The following is a 27,287-nucleotide window of genomic DNA, read 5'->3' on the forward strand; positions in this document are numbered from 1 at the left end:
GATACATCTTAAGTCCTTAGTGCATGGACCCACCGGTCTGGACATTCGCTATCTAAAGTGAATCAAAGACCCATACAGGTATAAATAGGTCTAAATGTTGGGCTATAGAAAGGAGGGAAGGCAGGGGGGGTCGAATTTCAAACTATCTTACATTAAATAATGGCTGCATGCAGTTTCTCTATATAACATACGGCGTGATATCTCTTCCCACGAAGCTTTAGAGTCCCCCCTTGCCCCCTTACCCCAAAACCCGGGGGGACCCGGGGACAATTGAATTTGACATTAAACTCGTGTTAAAACGCGCCTTTACCTTAATAATAAACCTTACTGACTTTCAAGATTGTCATGTAGCCATCCGAATTGGATACGAAATTTTTTTTTGAATTTAAAAATAATCTAGCCTAGGTACTGTAACTGTACAATAGTTGAAAATCTATTTTGGGACGTTCCTTGTCCACCGATTCTCCGACTGTCCATTCTTATTCAAATATTCGAAGACGATTTTTTTTTATATTTGGGATGGGACTTTAGAGGGGAGTATAGTGCGTGGATGAAATGGGAATCCCAAATCCAAATGCACGTTTACCATTTCGGAAAAGGACAGTAAAAAAGTTTTTCAGATCGATTGAACAATTTTGTACGTTAGGTTAAGTCTATGGTTTGCAAGGTCTCGTACCTTCTTCTCACGAATAGCACCGCGACACGGATATGTTAAAAAAGATCTTTTAGACTAAAAAACCGGTTTTCTATATTCCTTGTATTTTTTTACTCTAGTCTCTCATCGCCCCTTGCAGAAAGATAAAAAAATGGCTAAGATTTTGAACTGTTATACAATAGAAATGTATATATAGTAGCTAGCTAGCGCAAACGGGGGATGGTAAGCTAGCTGCATGGTATCCTAGGCTAGCTTCATCTTAGAATTTCAATACGAAAACTTGCTCCAAGAGAGCTATATAAGAAAGAGGAAGATGAAGGGAAGGAAAAAAAAAATACATGGCATCTTCGGGAAAAGTATCCGAGAAAAAATATATAGTGGATAGTGCATGGCTGCTATAGAGAGACACACTCCAGTTTGGAGTTTGCGAGGCTCAATTCAAGATGGGTTATAAAGTTTCCCTATATATGGTCGCGCTGGTTCCCTCTTCGGGACGGACCCCCGTGCCTTCTATCCAATAATCTACTTTTTTATATGTAACCGCTCTCCGTTGGTTCTTCCGCGAAATACTTTTTTAGCGAGGCCTGCATGCATCGTACCATTTCGAGACTGGTTTCGCAACGAACACGAACGACTGACTGTGTGTTAGGTTTAGAGAAATTCAAATGGCCGTGGAAGAATTTTTACGATTGAAATTGTACGCGTAGTAAAATTCGTATGTAGTTGCAGTCCGGTTGGTTTAAACGCGGCGCGGTGGTTAATTATATGAGAGTGCCATCAGGCGCCATTACTAAACGGATACAAACGACAGAGAGACTTGAAAAATACGGGTAAGAATTATTTGCCTAATTTGAAATATTATTTGTTATTCATTCATAAGATATGTACCCCATGAGTTTGTCACTGGTAACTTAGAAACTGGAGCTTGTAATTTTGAAGTGAGTGAGGTAGGTCATAAGATTCAAGGTAAAGCGACGCCTGGTGAGGCGCTGCTGTCAAAGGCTTAGTAATGCAGACTAAATAGGGCCTAGATGGAAGTCCAGCAAAATTAACCAACGAGTGTTGGACTTCAATTCTCGCCTTGTCGTTCTCCTTAGAACTAGTTATCTCGAGCTGTAAGTCTCTCAGTAGCATTACGAAGTGTCATACTTATGGAACATATCGTATAAACTTATGATAGAATGGAACTAATGCAAAGACTATATATATATATATTTTGAAATTCAACCGACCCTATGCATGCCGCGGCCATTTTGAGAGTAAAAATCGCCCTTTCCCATCACACGTATTAGCTCCGCAAAAGTTAATCCATTGACGATAAAGCGGCAAATTTGAATCCCCAATAGGATGAACTAAATAACAGATTATCGTAACGGTTAAAAAATTCAAGATCCATCCATATAAGAAGCGGGGATGAAGGATCTTCGTAAGCATTTTGTTGCAAAGGGAGGGAGAGAAAGAAGATGCTTTACAAAAATCTGTAATCGCCGATTTCTTGACACGGAGCCCGGAACCAGGCTGTAAGGCTAAAGGCCTTCTTGGCTTAAGAACTAGCGGGGGATGTGGGGGGGACTTCCACGACGGGGAGATTAATGGGCGTTAGGCTTAGCCAAAAAAGAAGAAGCCCAACGCGGAGATAGTGGTAGTACCGACGTAAACATTAGCCCAAGTATCCCCCCGCCGTTCATCGATAAACTACCAAAAAATGGGCAGGGGGCCTATATACCTTCTTGCAAAATGTATTTCCGTTACCTCCCAACCTTTTTTCAAGATGAATTTCGAACCAGGAGACGAAACCACGATGCTAAGTCATACTTAAAACCTTGGTTTAATTTCATCTCGAAAAAACATTTTGGACCTAACTCGAAGGAGATGATACAAATTGCTTTGGACTCGAGCATGCAAGATTCTCAAGTTGGGATTACAGGGTTCATACAACTTTTGGAAAACAAATTTCCCTGAGATTTCCATGAGGTTTTTCCCCATATACTTCCCTGAATTTTCCAGGTTTTTCCCCTATATGGAGTATCCTATGGAGCAAATGTTAACGAAGGAGGGGGGGGCAAATAGGACTATAACATAACAAAGGACATCCCCGTATCTCTAATATAACCACAGTTATGAGCCTCCAAAGTATAGTGTAATTTTAATATGGGGGGTATGTTTACGAAGATTTTTCTTAACAACTCGGCCCATGTTTGACGCAAATTTCCCTGACTTCCCTGAATTTTACTAAAAATTCTAAATATTTCCCTGAGGTTTTTGTCAACTATTTATTTCTCTGATTTTCCCTGAGGTTTGTATGAACCCTGTGAGAGAGTATAGCAGCCAGTATACGGACAAGCTGTCCGTATAAAGGCGGCATATATGGAGCCCTCATTAGGCGTTTACCCCCACCCATTTGGTGCCCCCCCTCTTTTCTATCTCTTTCCTCTGGATGGTCCCGTGACCGAAGGGGGAAAATAGGGTTAGGGGGGGGTTGATGACGTCACGTATCACGTGATGTTGTTGGCGGGAAATTTGAATTTATAGGGTTTTTTTCGTGTATTGGTATGACGTCACGTAATTTACTGGTGTTGAATGTATTCGGTGTCACTTAACTCTAGGGGTATTGTAGGATATTGTGTATATTTAGGGGATGATTTATATAGGTTCAGTAGGCCCTTTCTACACCCTTCCCGTAATGCTGTTCTTTGTACGGTTTTAAGGTCTCTCCATGTCATACTAAAGAACTAGTTTTAATTGTGATATGGTTTACGTCGTTTATTATAGTTAGCAATTAAGTTACGACGCTATGTAGGGTGTTACAGTTAGTAAACGAAATACAGGGTTAGAACAATAGTACATTTTAGTATCATAAAAGTGGTATTACGTCATTTTTTACACAACTTAGTAGTTGATTAGAAGCTAAAATGAAGCAGTACTGCTAAAACATCATAAATAAAATTTGATTCACTTTAGTTTTGATACGATTTGGCGAATAAGTACAATTACTGGAGTTAAAATGCAAAGTAGTACTAAAAAAAACATCATAAAATGCTGATCCTAACTAAAGTATACACGAATATAGCTTGACTGTTTCATATATTTTCTAATTAGCACATATTTTAAGGGATATTTTTACGAAAAAAGAATTACATATTACGTAACGCGCATCGTTGGAAACACATGATTTCTTACTAGCCTTGCCCCCCCCCCACAATTTCTCTCCAGAATTCGGAAGTGAAATGACCCTCTATAGTTTGCAAAATTCCCTTTTGGCCACCCAACAGGTATATATTACATGCCATTAAGGGGGAGGAGGTCGAGCTTGGTACATAACAAAAGTATTTATCCCCTATCTGTTTTTATTTATACGTAAACACATTCAGACGTGTCTAGATTTTTTTGAGATAGAGGGAGGGGGGGGGCAGGGCCAATTGATTCCTTGTATTCTTATCAATGGAATTTGTTTTTCTTTAAGTGGACCACCAACCAGTTGGTTTAGGGCCTTAAAAGGGGGCTTGGTCGAACCAGTTGTATTGTTAACAATGGATCTGTATTTAGAGTGATTTATGACGCACCACCCACGTGTTAAGACATTCCATCGGTTTTTTACTTATACGTAATATTTATACGTAACATCGTTCAGACTGGTCTATGGCCATAAAAGAATTTATCCCCATCCGTTTTTATTTTTACTATAAAGACGTGTCTTAATGGGTTTAGGGGGGGGGGGTTGAACCAGTTGTATTTTTATGAATGGAATCTATTTTCGGATTTATTGCTTTGTTAGTTGGTGGCCCATTCTACCACCAAAACATTTAATTGTTTCCAGGTGGTTGCCTCGAAGGCATTATCCGGACAAGTCTCAACGAGTTATGTTTTTGTAGCGTTAACAGAAACGCAATATATCATTAGACCGAAGCATTAACCTAAACGTACTATATTTATCAAAATTATCGGCAGCGTAATCAAAAATTTGTGGAAAACGTAAAACCGGTAATGTATTCGCAACGCATTTCGTGTTAGAAGTAAAAAACAATCGAAACGTTTTTAATCAACAACGTTACATTTTTTCGAACCGAAATTGATCATTTGAAATTTTTAAAATTCCATAGGAATACATGTAAAAACGAATAGACCACCGACACGAAATCAGTTGTTTAGCATACATTTAACCGAAACTAAAAGCGTAATTTGAAAAACATTTCAAATTGTTAAAAACGTGTCGATAAATTTGCACAGCATTTATCAAAATTACTCTATGTTTCACCAAAAACACTTTTGTTTTAGCAAAATTTCACCAATTATTTTCTATTTAAATAAAAATTTAACACCTATTAAGAATTTGTGATGCATTCCCTAGCGGTGTATACTCAAGCCACGGGGTGGAGGTCAATAGAGATCTTGAGGGCATAATAAAATGATTGTAAAAATAACTCTCTCTGGCAAGCTGAAGGGTCCGTTACCATTAGGTGCGGGCGGTTTCTACGTTATCCCCATCTCCATTGTATTTCATGAATTGTTATGGAGTCGAGTACACAAAGGTTGACCAGAATACGTCAGATCTTGGCGATCAACCCCCTAAAATCTACTTATTGTACTATTTAATTTATTGGTCTTGGGAATGCTGGAATTCCTTAATCTTCAGAACTTTGACATAAAAATACGCTTACAGTCTAACATTGCAATGACTAAGGACAATAAATATTTCGTAATAGCTGCTTAAGAAATTTGGTATAAAAACCCCCTGACTCAGTAGAGTCGAGTAGCATTATTCGAGAAGACCTTAAACTTACAAGATGGAAAGTAAAGAAACGGGCAAAAGGAAGATAGGTGTGACTAACGAACGTAAAATTAACGGGAGATTCCACATCTCGAAAGAGTTGTTCTTAACAACAGGATTTGTAAACGGTACGCTGGATCCTGAAGTTCGCCTCTGTAGGCAACAATCGGTAAAAAGCTTCGCCATTTCAACAAGTACATGGGAAAAGCTGATTCCACGTTTACCCGTATTAGCAGGTTGGACTGCCGCCCACGAAACCAACAATTTTGAAATCGTGTTAAACGATAACCCCAACGAAAAGACAATGGTTGTGGCATACCATAACATATGTCATATTAAAGACATGCTAAAGGAGGACTCAATTGTTTTGAACAGTATGGAAACAGCGGCCCTGAATCGCGTTTCGGGAGCTGTAAATGAGCATCTTATTAAGGTAAATGACCATGAAATTGTGTTCACACATATGGCCGATATTATCATAGAGTTTTATAACGACATTTATGATAATTTATACGGTGATTACGAACGCATACCGTGTTTGGATGGCCAACCTGAGAAATTCGACGCCGTGATAGGGTACTTCACTAACTTTATAACGTCGTACCAGGTAGTGACGAAATTCAACACTGTTCTTCAAGAAGAAAATCTTGAAAACTACTTTTATAATTATAATTTATTTTCTGTAATTTCGGGTCAGATAACTTATTTAAAAACCCGTATGCATTTATTAACTCATTTTTAATTTATATCTACTTGCTAATTTGTTTTTTTTGGTGTTTAAAATAAATTGAATTTAAATCCGAAAAAACTGGTCCATTTGTATATAACTAATACTAAGCATATCTTTTTTTCTTTTGCTGTTTAAGCCTAAAAAACTTTGACGCTAAAAAATATAAGCTTAATTTAAATAAAGAGAGAAGTATATAAAGCTAAAACAAAATTCTTTTTATTTTTAAAAAAATATTTACAAAAATTTTTTTGCATTTTATTTATTTTTTTGGGGGGGGGGCACCCTCTCGTTCACGGCAACGAGAGGGTTTGCACGAGTGCACGAAAGCCTTCGAACAATATATTGTCTCGACATTCGTACACCCGTGCATGACCCGCGGGGACTTCTAAGAAACGTACCCGGCGATACAGATGAAGCTGCGAGAGCTCCAGGATCACCCTGTAGAGAAGAGAGAAAAAAAGAGGATTAATAAAGTATTGGATAGCTAATAAAAAAATTAACTTACCGGAACCCTCGACAGTTTAAGGCCAGGAGACTGTAATAAAAATTATAAAATTAAATTTAGATAAAATCATAAAATAATGCGTGAAAACTCACTCGTGGGGGATGAAGATACAATTATTATACACGATCTGCCTAACTTGGTTTAGCAGATCGTGCATAAAATCATCGTCCACCACGACCTCGGCGAGTATCGCCAAGTACGCCGTGATTTGATAGATTAAACTACGAACAAACAGAAATTATAATTTCGCGTTATATTATCCCAAAGATAAAAGATTCACTTACAAGTCCCCATTGACGTTCAAATCAGCCTCTCCCGGCCGAGGCATCACTTGCCAAGGGTAATAGATAGCCGGGAGAGGAACGTAATGGTCTGGTGATGGAGTCCTTGGAGGCGTGGGCGGAAGTGACGGGCTGGGAGGCGGTGATGGGCTGGGTGACGGTGAAAGGCTTGGAGGCGGGCGACGCTGCGGCCCGATGACACACATTTGCGGCCGCCGCTGTGGGGGCTCGGGGGTCCCTGAACGGGATGTCCCCGATGAGTCCGAAAATTCACAGGGGGAATATGGGGTATCAAACCCGTGAACATAGCTATAGAGAAAGATTTTCTAAGTCTTCTCTTAAAAAACTAAGTTTTAAAAAACTTTTTCTTACCATGTTGATGAAAGGTCCATCGCTTCTTGTTGTTGGCTCATGGTTTGAGAGAAAGTGGTGCCTCTGGGGGGGTCAACCTCGTCGTTTTATACTTTTTACTCGGGTCAAGGCGTGTTCGAGATCAAACACGTCACTACAATATGGTTAGCATGTACAAGGGTAAAAATTTTCGCGGGCAAAATTATCAGAAGCCTTGCTATTGGACTATTTTCAGATGTCTTTCTTTTTGGATACATTTGGAAAAACAGCAGTTCTTTGATCTACCGTACAAGGGTCTTTGGTTTAAACTTATTTACCATTTCGAATTGTGACAATCAATGTTAAAAGCTTATAGAATCTACTATAGTGAGAGGTAGGATGATGTCCTTAGTTTTGAAAATGATTTCAACGCGTTCATGGCGTCTTGCGGCCCTTTTCAACTAGTAGTAATTCTATTGTGATATATTTTTTCTTGGAGGGGCTTGGTCGGGGAGATGGAGAGGGGGCTATGTGCATTGTTTGGTATTCTATTTTAGGATCTTTTAGTACAATTCATGTAAAAACATCTTCGCTTCCGATCTCGAGATTACCTAACAGGCGGATACCATAAAATTCCTATTGTAGAAGTCTAAAAATTGTTCCTACGGTGTTATTATTCCTCAGTATGCAACAGTGTTGGGAAATAAATTCGATAACAAGCTAACGCCATTAGGGAAGGCCATATAAACAATTTAAAAAATGTAAGATATATACGGACTCAGTTGTATCCTACTACAAACGCTACAGGGCCATACAAATATCGAAGCAACAGGCCTGGGGGTGGATGTTTTGTCAACGCAAGGTCCCACTCCTAAATTAGAATGAGTTCAACGCGTTCATGGCGTCCTACGACCCTTTTCAACTAGTAAAAATTCTATTGTAATATATTTTTTTCTTGAAGAGGCTTGGTCGGGGAGGGGGTGGGCTATGTTCACTGTTTGGTATTCTATTTTAGGATCTTTTAGTACAATGCATGTAAAAACATCGCCGCTTCCAATCCCGAGATTACCTAACAGGCGGATACCATAAAATTCTTCTTTTGGAGTTCTAAAAAGTTTTCCTTTATGGCGTTATTTTTCCGCAGTATGCAACCGTGTTGGAGAATAAATTCGATAACAAGCTAACGCCATTAGGGAATGCTATATAAACATTTAAAAAATGTAGGATATATACGGAATCAGTTGTATCTTACTACACGCACTACAGGACCATACAAATCTAGAAGCAACAGGCCTGGGGGGTGGATGTTTTGTCAACGTAGGGCTCTGCTCTTAACTTAAGCATACCTTTGATGTTTGGTCGATTGTAAGTTTCTTCAGCTCTTGCAACCCCTCCCCTTTTTTTCAATTGGAAACTTATAAAAGATAACACCTAGTTCTGTACACCATATGTATATCATAAACAACATTTTTTGAATCAATTACTATGCCACCGACCAAAGCGAAAATAATATTTTACATCTTCTGTAATCCTATAAATATGCAAGAAAACAAGAAGGTAGGTACTGTTAAGAAGGGGACCGGATTTTCCCAGGTCTCCTCTTTTTACCTGTCAATATTTGATTGACTGTGTAGGCTTATAGTTTTGTAAGATTATAACAAAGGATGCTTTTGTAGGAATAAAATTTATAGAGACCGTAATATAAAGTAAAATATTACTTTCTTTAAAAGTATAAGTTCTAATAAAAAAAGACATTTTTTCAATTTTCATTTTAAATTGCATTTGATTTATTCTAAAATAATTCCTTCTATCTTCGTAAGGAAGAAGATAAATCTTAATATTATTTTTAAATCTTACGTAAGTCATTAAGTTTTTATATAGAAAGCGTTTAGTTGTTTTCTAGCGTAGAGTTCCAAGACTAATCTTTCGACATGTATAGTTTTTTAAAGGTATGATAAGTTTCTTCCGTGTTTTCTAAGGGTTTTTTCCTTCAATCTTGATTTTTATATTCTTGGTGTACGCCTTTGTTTCATCAAAGCTTAAGGGGATGTTTTTAGTAGACTCACCTCTGCTAGAATGACATTTAGGGAAATGTTTCAAATGTTCTTCGTAAGGATTATCGGTGGGTTTACAGGCTAATAAAATGCAGTTGCATTCGAAGCACTGTACTAGATCATCGGTATGTAACGAATAAAATCCAGCTCTGCTGTCTCTTCCTTAAAAGTTTTGAAATTTGGCCTCTTAAGGAATTAAATATGTTATATTTAAATGCCTAGTTACTACCGGGCTGATTATTGCCTATTCCGTAAACATGTTCAGGCAAGGTCTTTGGTGGGTGGTCGAACCATTTGTTACCAATGGAATTTATTTTGGGTTTTATTGCTTTACGTAGGCCTACTTCTCGCCTACACAATCATATTCAGGACCGTGAGAAACTATCTTTTCATAGGTTAGATTTTTTTTTGAAAAGTGTACAATGTGAAGCTAACAAAGGATATTTTCATAATTGAGGATCTCTCGAAACGCTTTACGCACCCTGTTTTTTATTTATTACAAGTATTGTCTCTTATTTGCTGTGTTTGTAACTAAAATCTATTTATAGGCCACTCTTTTCTTGACAATTTATTTGACATAAAGCAAATCCATCGTTCTTTTGTGTGTAAACTATTAGCAGGCATGGGTCCGAAAATGCATAGTGAGAAAAACATCTGGTGACTGATAAGATCTAGCAATAAATCAGGCTATTGTTAAACGATTGAATAATGTGGGCGTGTCTATTAAGAAATTTCGTTTGTTAGAAAAATTCGGAACGTTATTATTTAACAGACTTTAAGATAACAAAGGATATTGTCACAATTGAGAATCACTAAAAACTTTTTACACACCATGTTTTTCATTTATTACCCCAATAAAATTAAGTATTTACAGTGTTTATAACAAAATTCTATTTATAGGCCACTCTTGTGTTGACAATTTATTTGACATAAAGTAAATCCAACGTTCTTTTGATCTAAACTATTAACAAGCGTGTGTCAGAAATGCATTGTGAGAAAACATCTGGTGTCTGCTAAGCAATAAATCAGGCTATTGTTAAATTATTGAGGAATGTGGGCGTGTTTATTAAGGAATTTAGTATAAAAGCGGCTTAGGAAATGATCAAAATACACAGTCGATCTTCAAACACCGAAAGCTAAACATGGATCCTGAAACTCTTAGTACAACGTTGAACGAACTGACTATAAATAGACCCTGGCCTTTACGGTCAATATACGAGTTTTATTTCTTCCTATGCGACTATCTGCGAATAGATCCGGTGTACGGACCTCAGACTCTACCACCAATCGTAGTACAAGGTGGCTTAAATGCTATTCGAGCTTGCCTCGACTTACTTGAGTATATGAAAACAGTTGTTCGAACACCAGAGGACTGTAATAACTTGGAAGAATTGGAAAACCTAAGGAATCTAATTCCGAGTCCTTTAAGAACTGAATATGTAGATCGCCTAGCGAACCGACAAGAAGAAATTGAGCGTGGTATACGGGAAGAGGATGCTCAAATCGCCGACTTCAACAGCTCGCAATATGACAAAGAGATAGCCGCATTTTTAGACAGAAAGGATCAACGACCACCCGTAGAGGAGACACTATTGAACGATACCTTGGAGAGGGAGCACGGTTCTGCAGCGGCGCTTTCTGACGATGATATCGACGTACAATGTGGAGGAGGAGAAACGGACCAGCCCACACCTATTGACAACATACCTTCTTGCGAGATACTAGGTCAAAGTGAGAGATTTTACGAACATTTTAACATGTATGGTCGAGAGTTAGTTCTTAGAATTACTGAAGATCCCGTCGCTAGTGTATGTACCGTAACCAAATGTGTCCTTAGTAAGTACAGACCTACAGACCACGTCCAAATTACTTTAAAGAGTGCCACAAATATTTGCAGATCCGAACTAGAATTATCTTTTAGAAGAGCAGATCAAGTTGACCCTAATATTCTTTTTGACCAGCTTAGTGTTATGCTCTATGATGACGAAATGGAAGCATTTTTCCTGGGTCCCGTTAAAATTATTTTTAGCATTGTAAGAATACCGGTGGGTAAAGGGCGTTCTGTAACCCGAGGGATTAAACCTTTTAATCTATTCTGTAAAGATAGACGAGGTATTGTACGTATAGTCAATTCAGATCATCTCTGTCAAGCCAGAGCCCTTTGTGTAGCTATAGCGCATAGAAATTATGCTAGTAATACAACCGAAGCTCTAAAGACCCATTACGAATCAATATCTAAATCTAGAGATGAGAACAAAATGCAGAAAGAAGCTGCTTTAGAACTATGTTATAAGGCAGGAGTAAGGGCTAGTGAGTGTGGGACGGCCGAGTCTTTTCAAAAGTTCAAAATTTATTTAAATCAATATTCGATTTTCGTCTACAAATTCGAAAATAGCGTTCCTATCTGTATTTTAGGCGAAAACGATCCCGATGATACTAGGCCCCGCCTCTTTTTATTGAGTGAAAATAACCATTATAACGTTATTACAAATTTAAAACCCCTCTTCAACCACGACCTATTCTGCGAAAAATGTCTCGTACCCTATTGGCGAATACAGTCCCATAAATGTAATGACTTTTGTTTTAGTTGCATGAGACCCACTATCTGCCAAGGCCCCCCTATAGCTTGTGAGTCTTGTTTACGAAAATTCTTAGGAGCTGATTGTTATCAAAGCCACTTAGCATCTTCCAGCAGTAAAAAGTCCCTATGTGAGCGTCTTTTTCACTGTAAAGACTGTTTAAATATTATCGATTTTTCCCGAAGAACGGAGATGCATAAGTGTGGTGAGATTTATTGCCAGGTCTGCAAGGAATATCAGCCTAGCAATCACTTGTGTTATATCCAGGTTATCAAAGATAAACCCCTGAAAGTGCCATCCGTTAAAAAGCCTAGACCCAATCTGCCTAACCTTATGTATATTTTCTTTGACGTAGAATGTATACAAACGAAGGTATGTCATGAAAAGGGGGGAGCCTACGAACACCAGGCTATCTTGTTAGTTAGTATAACAGTCTGTGAGCATTGCGTAGATGAAACATCCCTAAATTTTAACTGTATTATGTGTAGTCAGTTTGGTGAGCGTAAACAACAATTTTCAGGCGGTAATCCTATATCATTATTTTTAGATTATTTAATGCAATTGCATGCCGTTAAGAACGTCATCATACTATCTCACTACGGCAGTAATTATGATAATCAATTACTAATTCGAGAAATCATTAATAGGGATGAAAAATTCGTTCCATCTTTGAAAATTAACGGAACTCGAATTTTAGAAATGAAATTGTTTAACTTGCTATTTCTGGATTCTTATAATTTCATTCCTGTAGCTTTAGCAAAGTTTCCCGCTACTTTCGGTATATCAGACGCAGTCAAAGGGTATTTCCCACATTTTTTATTCAATGTAATAGAACATAAATTTGATGTAAATAGACAGGATGAAACCAACTATGTTATAGAAACTAATCTCCCCCCTATCGAAGCTTATGGTTGTCAATATTTTACAAGGAAAAATTTAGATGCCTTCTTAAAATGGCATAGCTCCGAAGATAGTAAAGGTAAAGGTTTCGACTTCTTGAAGGAACTCAATTATTATTGTGAGAACGACACAATTTTACTATTCCAAGGTTGTTTAACTTTTCGTACACTACTCTTTAAAGTAACGGGTGTAGATCCATTTAATTGTGGCGCAATTACTCTTCCTGGCGTTTGCTCTTATGTATTTCGGCGAAATTATCTTAAACCTGATACTATAGGTATCATACCGGCTAATTATTATAGGCTTAGTGAAAATCAGTCAATAGGGGCTATAGAATGGTTAGAGTGGACCGCGCACAAACGAAATATATCTATCCAATCCTCCTTTAGAGGGAAAGAAACCAGAATCCAAAAACTTAGAGTAGACGGTTTTTGTGAGCTTAACCTTGAAATATTCGAATACTGGGGGTGTTTCTATCATGGGTGTAAAATACACTTTCCCTTAAACAGAAACAAGGCTCTGCACGGAGACCCTGCTCAGACTTTGAACTCTAGATATTTTAGTAGCATGAACGTGTTGACCAAGCTAGAATCACTCAACTATAAAGTAAATGTCAAATGGGAGTGTGACTGGCAGGAAGAAAAAGCAAATAAACCAGAAATAATAGAGTTTTTAAAATGTAATGATATTAAGCCTAAAATAGTAAAAAGATTAGACCCCCGTGATGCATTCTTCGGGGGTAGATGTTGCGCAACAAAACTATACCATAAAACAACAGGATCAGAGCGAATTCATTACGTGGATTTCACAAGTTTATACCCATTCATTAACAAAACCACCAAGATACCTATAGGACATCCTGAAATCATATTAGACGATTTTCCTGACATATTTTCGTTTAATGGTCTTCTTAAATGCGACGTATTACCGGCCCAAAACCTAATTCATCCCGTTCTGCCCGCTCGTATTAATGGAAAATTAACATTTCCATTATGCTACACCTGTTGTAAAACCCAGTTTCAAGGTGCTTGCGAACATACTCCTGAAAAAAGAGAATTGAGAGGTACATGGGTAGTCGACGAGTTACGTCATGCAGTAGAGAATGGTTACACAATCACACGAATGTATGAGGCTTGGTCATACAAAGTGACACAGTACGATTCCGAAACAAACCAGGGAGGACTGTTTAAAGATTATGTTAATACCTTTTTAGAGTATAAAACCCTAGCTAGCGGCTTTCCAGCAGATTGCCAGACTCAAGAAGACAAGGAGAACTATGTCAAAAGTTTCAAAGACGTAGAGGGTGTAGAACTGGATATCACTAAAGTAGAGAAAAACGAAGGTCTCAGATGCCTTAGCAAACTTATGCTCAACTCTTTTTGGGGTAAATTTGGCCAGAAAACAAGACATACCTCTACAGAACTAATCAAAGATGCCAACAAATTGTACGGATTAATATTAAATCCAGACTTGGAGGTTAAAAGTTTACTAACAATCAACGAAAACACCGTATTAGTAAAGTACGAACACATTCTAGAAAACGAGATTGTGCACAAACACACAAACGTAGTTATCGCTTGTTTCACAACATCTATGGCGCGATTACATTTACTAAAACATCTTGAAAAGGTCGGTGACCTTTGTTTTTATTATGACACGGATAGTTTAGTGTACCTCTCGCCAGACGGCGCTCATTTGCTACCCACAGGCGATTATTTGGGGCAACTTAAAAATGAATTAGAATCCTATGGACCAGATGCCTATATTTGTGAATGGGGGAGTGCTGGACCAAAGAACTATTCTATGGACATTCTAGACCCTAAAACCGGCGCTAAAACTAACATTATCAAAGTTAAAGGATTTTATTTAAACGCCTCTACAGAAAATTATATAAATTTCGAAACAATGAAGAACCTACTGGGGGTAAACAATGAAGGTGAACCTCTAATGAACTCGGTTCAAGTCCCTATTGGCCCTCAAATCAGACGTCTGCAAGATCACACTCTGATCACGATCAACCAGACCAAAACATATCAGGTCGTAGTGGATAAAGTTAGAGTTCTACCTGATTATAAAACTACCCCATACGGTTATATTAAATAGAATCTTTGACATTTTCCACATAAGTTACTTGTATATATTTTAGATACCCAGTATCAGTATTTTAATAGGTATCTCAAGTATTATTTATAGTAATATTAACGTATTTCAACATGTGACAATATTTTAACAAATACGCAGCGTTTTTGGTAATATTTTTGCATCTAGTAAGCTTTTTTTAATTAGTATACATTAGCACTTTAGTTTAAAAATTAGTATACTTATTGTATAAGTGTAATTTTTATTTTTTGATGATAATTATAGTAACGTTTTTTTAGTAATATTTCGATATTTTTATCCGTAATCGTATATCAGTAATTAATCGTGTATGAAAAAATATATTTTTTCGTCAATCCTGTGAACATTTTAGTTTAATAACTAGCCTCATATTTGTACTAAAATCGTATAATAACCATTGTAGCTTTTAAACCATATTAAAAGTAGTATTGCTATATTTTCTATGAAGGTATATATGTACTTAATAATCTCGCATGCCGTAATATTGTTCTATTTTTATGTAACCCGTATTTTCTGATGTTTTTTTAGTAATATTTTGCATTTTAGTCTATTAGTATAAAAAATTAGTATTGTATCTGTATTAGTTTTCCATTTTAGTCTATTGTTTTGCTATCAAAACCATTGTAATTCGTATTTTCTAATGATGTTTTTTAGTAACGAGTGCCCATTTTAACTGTATATCAATATTTTAGCGTGTAGTAAAATATATATTGTTCAGTCAATCCTATAAGGCTTTTTAGTTTAATAACTACCTAATTGTGCTTATTCTCCAAATTCGTATTAAAACTAATGTAATCCTTATGTTCTGAGTTTTTTAGCAGTACTGCTTCATTTTAGCTTCTAATCAACTATCCAACTGTGCAAAAAATGACGTAATACCACTTTTATGATACTAAAATGTACTATTGTTCTAACCCTGTATTTCGTTTACTAACTGTAACACCCTACACAGCGTCGTAACTTAATTGCTAACTATAATAAACGACGTAAACCATATCACAATTAAAACTAGTTCTTTAGTATGACATGGAGAGACCTTAAAACCGTACAAAGAACAGCATTACGGGAAGGGTGTAGAAAGGGCCTACTGAACCTATATAAATCATCCCCTAAATGTACACAATATCCTACAATACCCCTAGAGTTAAGTGACACCGAATACATTCAACACCAGTAAATTACGTGACGTCATACCAATACACGAAAAAACCCCTATAAATTCAAATTTCCCGCCAACAACATCACGTGATACGTGACGTCATCAACCACCCCCCTAACCCTATTTTCCCCCTTCGGTCACGGGACCATCCAGAGGAAAGAGATAGAAAAGAGGGGGGGGGGCACCAAATGGGTGGGGGTAAACGCCTAATGAGGGCTCCATATATGCCGCCTTTATACGGACAGCTTGTCCGTATACTGGCTGCTATACTCTCTCCTGTGGGAAAAACGGGATATAGGATCTGGGGTTGGGTTTTTGGATTACCAGATCCATAATACCATCTTCTTGGTGTATACAGCGCCACACACAAACATGTACACAGGCACCCACTACAAACCTCGTTGCCCATATATAAAGCTATACATATCCTCGCTTGCAGAGTTTTTTTCCCATCAAAAATACACTTTGAAAGAAAAAAAAACATGATCAGATAACACCTGAGACCTTTCAAGATTTCATTTTAGATTGGAGGGCCACTACTAGCTCGCGTACGTGCTCGGCTCACCATGCCATCAAATGGTATAAAGTCAAGACAGCTAACGCGATTTTAGACCCCATCTTCGATACATTTATTTTTTTTACTCTACCAAAAATAGTCTTTCAGTTATAATAGTTAACGATTTTAAAGGGAGTATAAAATGCCTGGTATTGACTTTTCTAAAAAAATATCTTTGCAAGATTAAGCGTTAATTAATTGAACTTTGAAAGAGCGGGATATCGCTTAACCCCCCCCCACGGGGTACGGATTAAAAAACGGACGCGACTTAAATTCCCAAAATCCCCCGGAAACCAATTTTTTTATTTAAAAATCCCCTTTCTTTTTTGTCACCAGTTTAATCTTTTCGGAACTGCAAAAGGGGATTAAAATTTGAACTAAAGTGTGTAGGTCAACAAACTTTCACTATTTCCTTATGCTTAGTGATATATATTCTTGGGTGAAAGTGCATGAAGCTAAATTCATGTGTATATAAGGAAACAGAGAAGTAGAGGTCAGCGGCCGAGGCTTAAGTTAGTCGGGGGTTTGGTTAGTTGGATGAAGGGAGCTGAGCCCATGGACTATGCAGCCGCTGCTGCCGCCGCCTGGGCGATGGTCAGGTGTCCGGAGGTCGTCGGCCCGGAAAAGAAAGCCATATCCGCGTGGTTTTAGTTGGGTCGTCGTATATAGCGTGTTACATTTGTTATGACACCTGTTTTGGCAAACATCGGGTGCCCCCCCCCTGTCCCCCGTCAACACGCCATCAAACGTTCTAACCCCCCTCCCCCTGGTGGCGTGGTGGCAACCGTTCCGTTGTTGGGTCTTTCTCAAATAAAGCGCCCTATCCAATACATAGTAGTATCGTTTATTCTTTGTGGCAACGATAAAAATCAGCTTAACAAGGTGTTTGATATAAGAGTAACACGTTAAGTTAAAACTGTTTCCGGTTTCAATACGGAAGGGGGAGGGGGCTGCATGGAGCGTGCTAACCACTTCCGAAAAATTGATACGCGTCTTGAATTAATTATCATTTAACTAGTTACGCTGCGGGATGATTAAAATTGTTATACTCGTGACTTGATAGGCCATTTTCATCGATGGATAAAGCCGCACCTCATTAATGGTTCGCGTGCGGTTTAAAATTTAGTATAGCGAAGTTCTAACAATCACGCGCCAAGGGTTAAGATCAAAATGGTGGATGTTTAGAAATCTCGAGCGTTATAACAAGTTGATTAAGAGTAAATGTATAACTTACCGAATGTTATAATTCGACGTCGTGTGCCGGATTCGAATTCATTTGTGTAATTTCCATGAGGAACTTGAAGTCGCTTCCTCCGAGTCCAGAAATACGTCTCCATTTTAATTCGACCGTCTTTTCAAGTACTCGATACCCTAAAACACAAAAACGATTCATTAGCGCTCAAATCTTCCAAAAACAAAGGCCGCATAATTTAAAAATATGACACAAAATTAAATTAAAAACATCTTAGTTTCAAACGATATTTACTCAGGGCTAAATTAATTTTATAAAATCAATCAAAATTCATATAATTACGGTACTCAGGCTTAGATTAGATTATTTATAACGGTATATTGTATACAATGCGTATATTGGATGAATGGGGGGTTGGAAGGGGGGGCGAAGCAAGTTTAACTCGACGGCAAACAAACGGTAAACAGAATAATGTTTAATATTAAAATCCCCTCTTCTATACTTCCGACCCCCCCCCCGCCCAACCCCCTCCCCTGTCTTTGTCTTTAGCCCCTAGCTGGCTGCAGGTTTGTTGAGCTTAGAGTTAGGTCCACGCAAAGATCCTCGGGAGCAATGCACCATGGGAATCAAATTTCTCCACTCCCTAAACGACCCTTCCCCCATTCCCCTCCCACCTTTTCTTGGAGGAAGGGGGGGCAACGTCTTTCGGAACCCCCCCCCCCTCCGGTTGAATCTCTCAATTCCCAAGATCTTAGTCTGATTAGTAGAAAGATTCTACTAATTAGAAGTATTCCTTGTTAGTCGAAAACATTGACAACGTTTAGAAGAGAATTTCCGCCAGTTAAATAGGAGATTAAACGGAGTTTAACTTTAGAAGCCAAAATTCTTAAGACAGACCCGCACCGTGTCCCTTGGTATTCCTTTCCTTACGAGGGAAGCAACCCCAAATAGACTTGTAACGCGTGTAAATATTTAATACTCCCATATCCCCTAAAGATTGAATTAAAAAAGATAATTAGGCAACACGGATTAGACTTAACAATTAATATTACGTTATAGATATCAACAACAGCCTCTAATCCTATAGATTGAATTAAAAAGATAATTAAGAAACACTAATTAGGCTTAACAATTAATAATAAGGCCCTATAATATCGACTTAAAAGTGAAAACATTGTATTATTATATTAAATCTAATTTACTAATAATAATAAGAGTTAATTGGCTTATTTGAAAGTAATTTACCATATAGAAGCTAGCGTCACTTTTGAACTTAATTCTATAAAATTTATATTTAAATTTAAATGAGATTAAATATATATAATAAAGACACCAAATTATTATATAGTGTTAGACTTAAGGGGTCGGCTTAATAATGGCGTCCAAAACGAGGCCTGAGCGAGAGAGGCCGGTGGCATCGGCGGCGTCCGAGACCAGCTAAAAGGGAAGAGACGTTGACGATAAAAACAGAACTGGAGAAAAAGGAAAAAAACAGCATCCTCATCCTGATCCCGATGCGAGGTTGCCATGGAAACGGCGAAAGAAATATAGAGGGAGGAGAACTCTTCATTGATTGGTGGCCGCCGCGAGACTCTCTACAACATTCATGAGATCTAGCCTAAAGCTAGGACCCCCCCCCCACCATGCGTCCCCCCCCCAAACCCCCAAAAGAAAAAAGAATAGAAATAAAAAAGTGTCTAGCTGAAATCGATACGATAGCCCCTTACATCCCCCTGTTTTACCTAAAGTCGCATCTTGGACTCACTCAATTAGGATGTTCTTCTGACACCAATACACCTTTACTTATCACCATGGTGATACTAATTAACCCGTATATATTAATATATTATTTTTAAACTTCAAATTTACATAAATTGGGGTGTTATTTTATTTTCTTCGGGTTGGTTCATTCACTGCATGGGTTTGTTTATTGAATACTTCTTATTTAGTGGTTCCAATATAGTCAGTATGGACTCGTGGTCGTGGTGGCAAAAAGCTTAAAAGAAACTGAACTAAAGCGGGGGTGTGGACCCCTTCATTAGGACGCGGAATTTTGTCGGGGGGTTCTAGATCTCTTACAATCATATACGTAGGCCAGAACAGAGGGGAAGGAAAATCAAAATGGCGCGGAGAAAAATATACTCGCGATTGTCATGAGTGCATAGACCAAATATAAATAGAGCAAAATGTTACGTACACGGTTTGGGAATAACAAACTATAAAACTTGGCCGTGAATTTATACGCGCTCTATTAAATTAGTTAATTATTAATTAACAAGGTAACAATTAAATTATAATTTTGAATAACATTAACTTAATTATTATAAAATAATTCAGAGATTCAGTAATATATAGACGTCATAAACGTTCAGAAGGGCGTAAGTTAATTTAGTTCACAACATTCTGATTGAATTTAGTTCAGAAATCGATAAATAAAATTGTCAAAATGTTTCATACAGTTTTAGAACGAATTCTACATCTATTTTGAGCTGACTTTAATCAATTTATAGTTAATCCCGTCTCCGCAAGTTTTTCACGTGACACAAAATGGCGCCGTCCTACTCTTCAATTTTAGCCGGGCCAATTAATTGGAAATTAAACGTAATCAGGGAAAGCTCAATGTTTTAATTATTGAATAGGTCAAAGGTTAAATATTCTATTATCCCATCCCAAAACATTAATTTGCTACATATATTACTTCATACACATTCAAGGTATTTGAATATTTCAAATCCAACGCTTAACCTTTTATACCGGCTAGTTAAAAGTGACTAAAATAAAATTGGTATACTATAGAGCATTAGGAGAATAGTAATTTCGGGTGTATCACGAGGTAAGAGTCGCTTATATAATATAGAATCGCGGAAGCGTAACGTCGGCTCGGCGTTGTTGCCGAAATCCCAGGCGTCAAAAATGTAAACGGTCTCAGGCGGGCTGTAAACACGTTGCCCCAAAAAATATTACGCTTCAACCAACGTTGCCCGTTAGATAGATAGCCCACCTCGCCGCGTATACAGTGTCAGTAACTACACACACACTTCTTCCTCTCCTCTTCTAACTTCTCTCTTGTATAACAAGCAACACAGAGACTAGCTCCGCACCAGTCTATATTTTTTCTTTGACTTCCAAAAAAAGGAAGAGAGAAGATAGCGTGGTGGAAAGCCTATATAACATATCATATACACAGCAAGCGCCTCAACACACCGTTGACGCCATTTTTTAACCGCTTTAGAAGCTCGTAACATTTACGTAAATCCAAAAAATAAATAATTATTATTCTCCACTGTATATAGGGAAATGTTTTTCAACAATATAATTCGTTAAATTTAATTTATTAGGCCTAATTTGAAAACGTCTTAATTAAACACGATTAATTATGGGTCTAGGAAAATAATCTCGAAAGAATGAAGTTTGAATTACCCAGAATTCCTCTAATAAAATATTTCTGGTCTATTTTAAACAAACGAGTTTTAATCCCAAGTAAAGTCATGAGCTTACTTCAAAATGATCTACGTTCTTCTATAGAAGATCTACCGGAGTTCATAGTTTTTAAGTGCTCGGAGTTTGTAGCTCGGCGAAATTGGCGCGTTTTAGACTTTTAGCGTATTGTTATTTGATTTTAAGAGCTTCCCGTTCGCCACTGCTGTGGGTGTCACTTTGTCGCCCCTCCCCCCTTCCCAGAATCCCTGGCGAAACAACCACCACGCACTATAACACCCGAGAAAAGACTACGACAAAGTTTTATAGGTATCTAAGTCGAGCTGTAAAAAGGTTATACCATAGAGGATTAGGCCTAAAGTCGTCGAATGGAACTAGAGAGAGAGAGGACTATACTGCTGGAGAAGGCTCTGGATGTTGTATGTCTCCCTAGGTGGATGATAACCAGAGTACCACTTTGTACCGCCATCGATTCCTCTATATAAAAGCTGGTACAGACTATATTCAGAGTTTGCTTGAGACTCGAAAAATTGTTTAAGCTATATCTTTAGGCCTACACCTAAGGTTTTTTTTACTTGCACATATTTCTTTGATGGGACTATTCAATCTAGCTAGCTTTTAGTTATCCGAGCTAATGTGGAAATATGCAGGCGTATAGTTCTGTATAATAGGCCAATAATAGATCAGGGCTAAATAAAATAGGCCTAAAGTATAACAAAGACCCGAATTAACTAAAAGTACAGAATTAATCATGGTAAATAATTTGTCAAAACCTGCGGTCTAATTTACATCGCATATAATTCTCCGAAACTATATAGAAAGAGACACTTATTTTCGTTTAAACATATTGAATTCCGCGAAGAAAATATCATCTGGATTAAATTGTCAATAATTTCCGCGTGCTTTGGTTTTAATATTATAATCACCTTTTCAATAATTAGTAATAAATACTCGGAATTTAATTAATCACCGCGAGACGTACCTTAATTGATCAAAAGCGCCGTATACAATATAATAATAATAATACAGCTGGAAATAATCAGGGGGTATTAGCGAGATTCGGAAGCCCCCGACCCCCAACCCCCACTTACCCATACATACATACAACAAACCGGACCGGGTGCTATACAATATTTTAAACGGATAAAGAGAGAATTTAGGAATTAACAGGTTATTCTAATTAAAATTAGACATGCACCGGGGCTGCAGCCGAGGCCCCCAACGCCCCCTACTTCCTTTGTTGATGGAAACGAAATTATAGGAGCGGAACCAAACAAACGGATACTAAAGTATTAAACACCCAAATACAATTCACAATAATAATGTCAACACTTCCTTGGCGAATTAACTAGAGTTCTCTCCATGAATATTCATTTTCCAAACTGAACTTCTAATTTAATTGACCGTATATATCATTTATACAAAGGCTTAATTGAATGAATATTCTGACGGAGAATATAACAGATTCGCCAAGGAGTTAGTAACTTTATCTCTTAATAAAATCAATCAAGTTTCGGAAAAATTTACCGAGAGACAATTAAATAAAGATGCTTTAATTAATGGGACATTTATTAGTGAAAATAATTTCATATAAGCTATTTAAAATATAGAGTTTCCGGCGCGTACGTGTGACGGAGGATATAATTTCGTTTTCCAGACAAGGAGAATGAATAAACGGGGGCATCTCCCCCAACCCCCCGGTATTTTAAGGGGGTATATAGCCACGACGGGGTATCGCCATTTAAACGCTGTCATCCCAATTTGTTCACTGGCAATTAGATCAGACGAGAGAGAGAGAGAGAGCCCCAAAGAGAGAGAGAAAATGGGTAATATGTACCCATTTTAAACCAAAAGGAAGCACGGCCGGCAACGCCAACACACCGAGTCCTAAAGGGATGCCGAAACTATTTATCAATTTATTCTTTAAAATTTAAAATAAATTTTTATATTTTTTTTAGCCTAGCTGGAAAGCCAACATTTAGGGGCACGTTCCCCGTGTATTTCCTATGAGCCCCTGTAGAAGTGTTTCACCCTCTGAACACCTACTTTTACCATTATTAAAAATAAAATATCCATTTAAAATTACAAACAGATTATAAATTATTTAAAAAAAACTACCCAACTAAAATATTGGAAAATAATAGTGATATTCTACATTTTAATGCACCTTTCCTGGATGGCAATTAGATGAATTTTAAAATTAAATATTTTAGCGTCCCTTTTAAAAGAGGAATAGGGGTGGGGGAGGGGGAGGATACTGAAGAGTCGCATTCATCCACCAAAAGAGGATGAGGAAGAGTTGGAAGAGGAGAGCGATGGTGAGAGAGAGAAACTTAGACTCTTCATTATCGGAAAATCCACTCTCCATGCATGCACTCTTTAGCGAGTTTTATAGGCGGCGGCTAATTTTCATCGCGGCGGCAACGGCAACTAAACGCCTTTATAGTGAAACTGACGAGCTCCTTACCTCTCTTTTAACTTAGAAATTAGTGGGGCTAACCCCCTCCCTCCCCCTTCCCCCTCTACAACCCCAGATATCTTTAAGTACAATTTTGACGAGATGAGAATGTATAAACGTCATTAGCGCTCTTAATTAGTTCAATAAGACGGGGGTGGCTAGGGGGGATGAAAATAATATTCGAAATGGCAACAGACTAATTTTAACTCTTTGTTTCAAATGGGGTGGGGGTAAAACCCCCGTTTCCCCCAAACCTTTTATTCCTTGAAAGAGAGAAGAGAGAGAGAGAGAGAGAGAGAGAGAGAGAGAGAGAGAGAGAGAGAGAGAGAGAGAGAGAGAGAGAGAGAGAGAGAGAGACGCGGTTTGCGAAATAGTTTAGGTGACGCTTTGGCAACAAGCTCCGTTAATTAATGTCATTTTTAAAGGCCGGCAATGGGGGGGGGGTAGAGGCGTAAGGGGGGGACCAATTATCACCCCTTGATCATATTTCGAGAATCATTATTATATCAAAGCCCAGCTAGAGTTAAGCGTTTCGGCTTAATCGTTAAATGGCAGAGTTTATTTAATACTAACGCGAATATTTTTATTTTACCAAAAATGAATTAAGAGATTTCGATTGTTGCATGGTTAAGACAAATGTGTTTTTTACTAATTAATATTCGTGGGTAAAATGAAATTTATTCTTTGATAGTCGTAAATTCGTAATGGTTTATAAGAGAATGCTTTGGAGTGCTAACGATGATGATGGCAGTCCGAATCTTTTCAGGTGTATAAAGGTCGGACTGTCTTTCGAGAAAAATAGACCAAATTAGGTATAATTATTTAGACTTTAACTCAGTCCATTCTGAGAAGAAATTGGAGAATTTAAAAAGAAAAATGCATTAACCTTTTGAGAATTTTGGGTTGCAGTTAAAACCTATTGGAATTATACAGAGACACGTGTATAAGATGTATCGTGCGCGGTAATCTTCAAAGACGATCTGATTAATTATACAAACTGAATATCTTTCGCGAGAGAGAGAGAGGGGGGGGGGAGAGAGAGAGAGAGAGAATTTTAAGAGAACGCGCGGTTGAGACGTTGGAAAAGGATTCTTTGACCCCATCGAAATGTTGTATCCTCGATCTCTAAACTGAAATTCATTAAAATTCTAATATTTTTCACTTTAGACGTCATTAACCGCCGTGCAGCTAGTCGTCTGGCAGACAGACTTTAAATATACTGGAACTTCAACAAAGTGACCCACTTGAATTGGATTGGATTAATTTTTCGTATAAGTCTATCCTTTTAATGATTAAAATTATTTCCAAGGGAAAAAGGTTTTTATTCGAGTCCTTGTCAGAGCTAGCTGCCAGCTCCATATTTTTAAATTGACCTTAGGTCATTTTCCCTGACCAATACTAATTTCCACTTTATTTGTAGCGAGTTCAGAATGTTCACCACTTTATTTGTAGCGAGTTCAGAATGTTGCCATGAATTTATGAAAATGTTACCTTGAGCTAGTAGTACTAATCTAAATAAACTATACCGAACCTATTTTAAATTCCCTGAAACAAATGTTCAAAATCCCTGACTTTTACAGGCACTGTCGCGACCAAAATACCTTGGACAGGGTATAGACAAAAACCTTTTTTTTTAACGTACGCTTTGAATTCCAAATGCAAATCTAATTAAATTAAACTAACGTTCTCTTTTCAGATATTCCGAAGTTGGTCATTTTTGGTTTCATGGAACGCGACTAAAATGTGTAAATACATTTGCAAAAAAAAGTAAATTCGCTATCCGCATAGTGACTTCCATTAAAGAAGTCGCGTCTGAGGGTATCCATGGTAATACATATCCCTAGCTCAATCTAGGAGTAGAGACCACCACCACCATCACCATCCATGCACCACTGAGGGTTTTTTTCCTCATCTTTCTCCCCCCCCCCCCCGGGGTGGAACGAGGTGGGGGGGGGGGGTAGGGTTTCGGTGCTGCAGTGCGGATTGATGACCAGTCATTTACGTGGACAGCTCCAACCAATGGACGCTGGTCGATGGCTTCCCCGCCAGGCCCTGTTGCCATCGCAACCATTCCGACGACCATCCGAGAGGGGAAACCAGTAACGGGGGGCAGAGGGGATCGTCCCCAAACTGTACATATATATGTATATACATCGTCGGACCGACGCTTAAGGGACCAAACTGAATTGGGGGGAGAGGGGGTGGGAGGGGGGTCAGAATAAGGAAATCGCGGGGCTTGAATGACATCATCACGTGATCATGATTAATCTCGATGAAGTGAACGGTCAAGAAGCTATACCCGAACCCCCGTATGCAGATCTTCGGGAAAAAAGTTGTTTAATTAAAAGATATCGGGAAATTATTTCAGGATATCCACTTTCTAATGGTACCAAGTACTTTTACCTACAACAATTAAACCTCCACTAATTATTGTTTTAAAAATGATAAGTTCTTACGTGGAATAATTTGAAAATAATAAGATTTGAAAATCACCAATTAAAACTCAGACATCTAATTAAATTTGACATTTACTCCTACAGGGGATGGTGGTGGGAGGCTAGGGGTGTCACCTTGAAGTATACAGCCGGACAGAAGGGAGGCGCGTATTAAACGAATTGAATAGCTGAATATATATATATATGTATATAGTGAATAGCCCGAGTTACATACACCGGAGTACTCTGCAGAGTATGAGCCCGGGGGCCCCCAAACCCCACTACTATTTGCTATAGTCATCCGGCCCCTACACCGAGCTACGCCGCTTTGCACCGTGTGCAGTCCAGGGATGCACCGGAGGGGGGGGGTGAAGGACCAGGAGGGGGGAGTGAAACGTAAATTTTACTTTTAAAACTAAAGGCGAGTGGTAGAGAAATAATAATCTTAGATTTTGTTGACAATATGTATATATCTATATACACACACAACACTCTGTAAATATCCTCCTCCCTAACCGGAGGCTAGCCCCCTATGTCCCCCCCCCGACCACCTCAATTCCCGCGCATTAAACTTCTTTGTAAAATAACTGAGAGAGTAATAAGGACCTGGAAAAGGGGGGGGGGGTACGTACGACTCATTTGATTCCTACCCCCCTCCCGTTTCTCTTACACATTCTAGAGAGTGGCAAATCATCCTCTTTACATTACGAAATGAGATGGTTAAGAACTTCAATAAGATATCATAGTGGTCAATTTCCATTAGTACGATAAAGTTTGGTTGAGTTTTAAATACAAGAAAATTGTGCTAAATTCAGTGCGAACATTTTGCTTAATTATTTGAAAATTGAAACTTTTTCTGAATATAGTCAATTTGACTGGGTGTATGATGATGTCATAACTGTGTCGCCTTCTTCTGGTTGGTCGAAAAGAATTGTAACTCGTGAATGGAGTTCACTATACGTATTGGACTAATACATAGTTTCCATTAAAGGGGGGATTTAGCCGTTTCCCCCAGTGTTGCCTGGGCGTTGTGAGAGAAAAAGACTAACAGTTAATTCAGTTTGACTCAGTACTTGACTAACTTAACTCGCAGAGGGCCTGACAACACTGCACTGAAATTTAAGCTGGG

General features: G+C 38.1%; 2 protein-coding genes and 1 long non-coding RNA gene across 3 annotated transcripts in view; 2 read left to right on the top strand and 1 right to left on the bottom strand.

Moving 5' to 3' along the window:
• The window catches only part of LOC149718111 (B-cell lymphoma/leukemia 11B-like), a 126,394-nt gene extending 108,388 nt beyond the window's left edge, over positions 1-18,006 (bottom strand). The window contains exon 1 of the mRNA XM_089867502.1: positions 17,870-18,006. The gene's annotated coding sequence lies outside the window, so the exon portion shown is untranslated. The remainder of the gene's footprint in view (positions 1-17,869) is intronic.
• Positions 1,122-26,705, top strand: LOC149718113 (uncharacterized). The gene is made up of 3 exons (XR_016382653.1): positions 1,122-1,485; positions 24,891-24,992; positions 25,420-26,705. It is a non-coding gene; the product is annotated as an uncharacterized LOC149718113 (long non-coding RNA).
• Positions 10,466-14,671, top strand: LOC149718114 (uncharacterized). The gene is made up of 4 exons (XM_089858609.1): positions 10,466-11,159; positions 11,427-11,633; positions 11,979-14,431; positions 14,511-14,671. The coding sequence occupies exons 1-4, from the start codon at positions 10,466-10,468 to the stop codon at positions 14,541-14,543; spliced, it is 3,387 nt and encodes a 1,128-aa protein (XP_089714735.1). The 3' UTR covers positions 14,544-14,671.
• Positions 26,706-27,287: the final 582 nt, after the last annotated feature.

This window comes from Phalangium opilio, unplaced genomic scaffold (assembly GCF_054372755.1).
Source record: "Phalangium opilio isolate 3A_F unplaced genomic scaffold, DU_Popi_V2 ptg000002l_1, whole genome shotgun sequence".
In the NCBI taxonomy this organism is placed as follows: domain Eukaryota; kingdom Metazoa; phylum Arthropoda; class Arachnida; order Opiliones; family Phalangiidae; genus Phalangium; species Phalangium opilio.

Bases quoted from the DNA above. Each gene is read 5' to 3' on its own strand.
- LOC149718114 (XM_089858609.1), top strand. From the start codon at position 10,466: ATGGATCCTGAAACTCTTAGTACAACGTTGAACGAACTGACTATAAAT. The intron at 11,634-11,978 runs GTGAGTGTGGGA...GAAAATTCTTAG, and splicing joins TAAGGCAGGAGTAAGGGCTA to GAGCTGATTGTTATCAAAGC. The intron at 14,432-14,510 runs GTCGGTGACCTT...TGCTACCCACAG, and splicing joins TACTAAAACATCTTGAAAAG to GCGATTATTTGGGGCAACTT.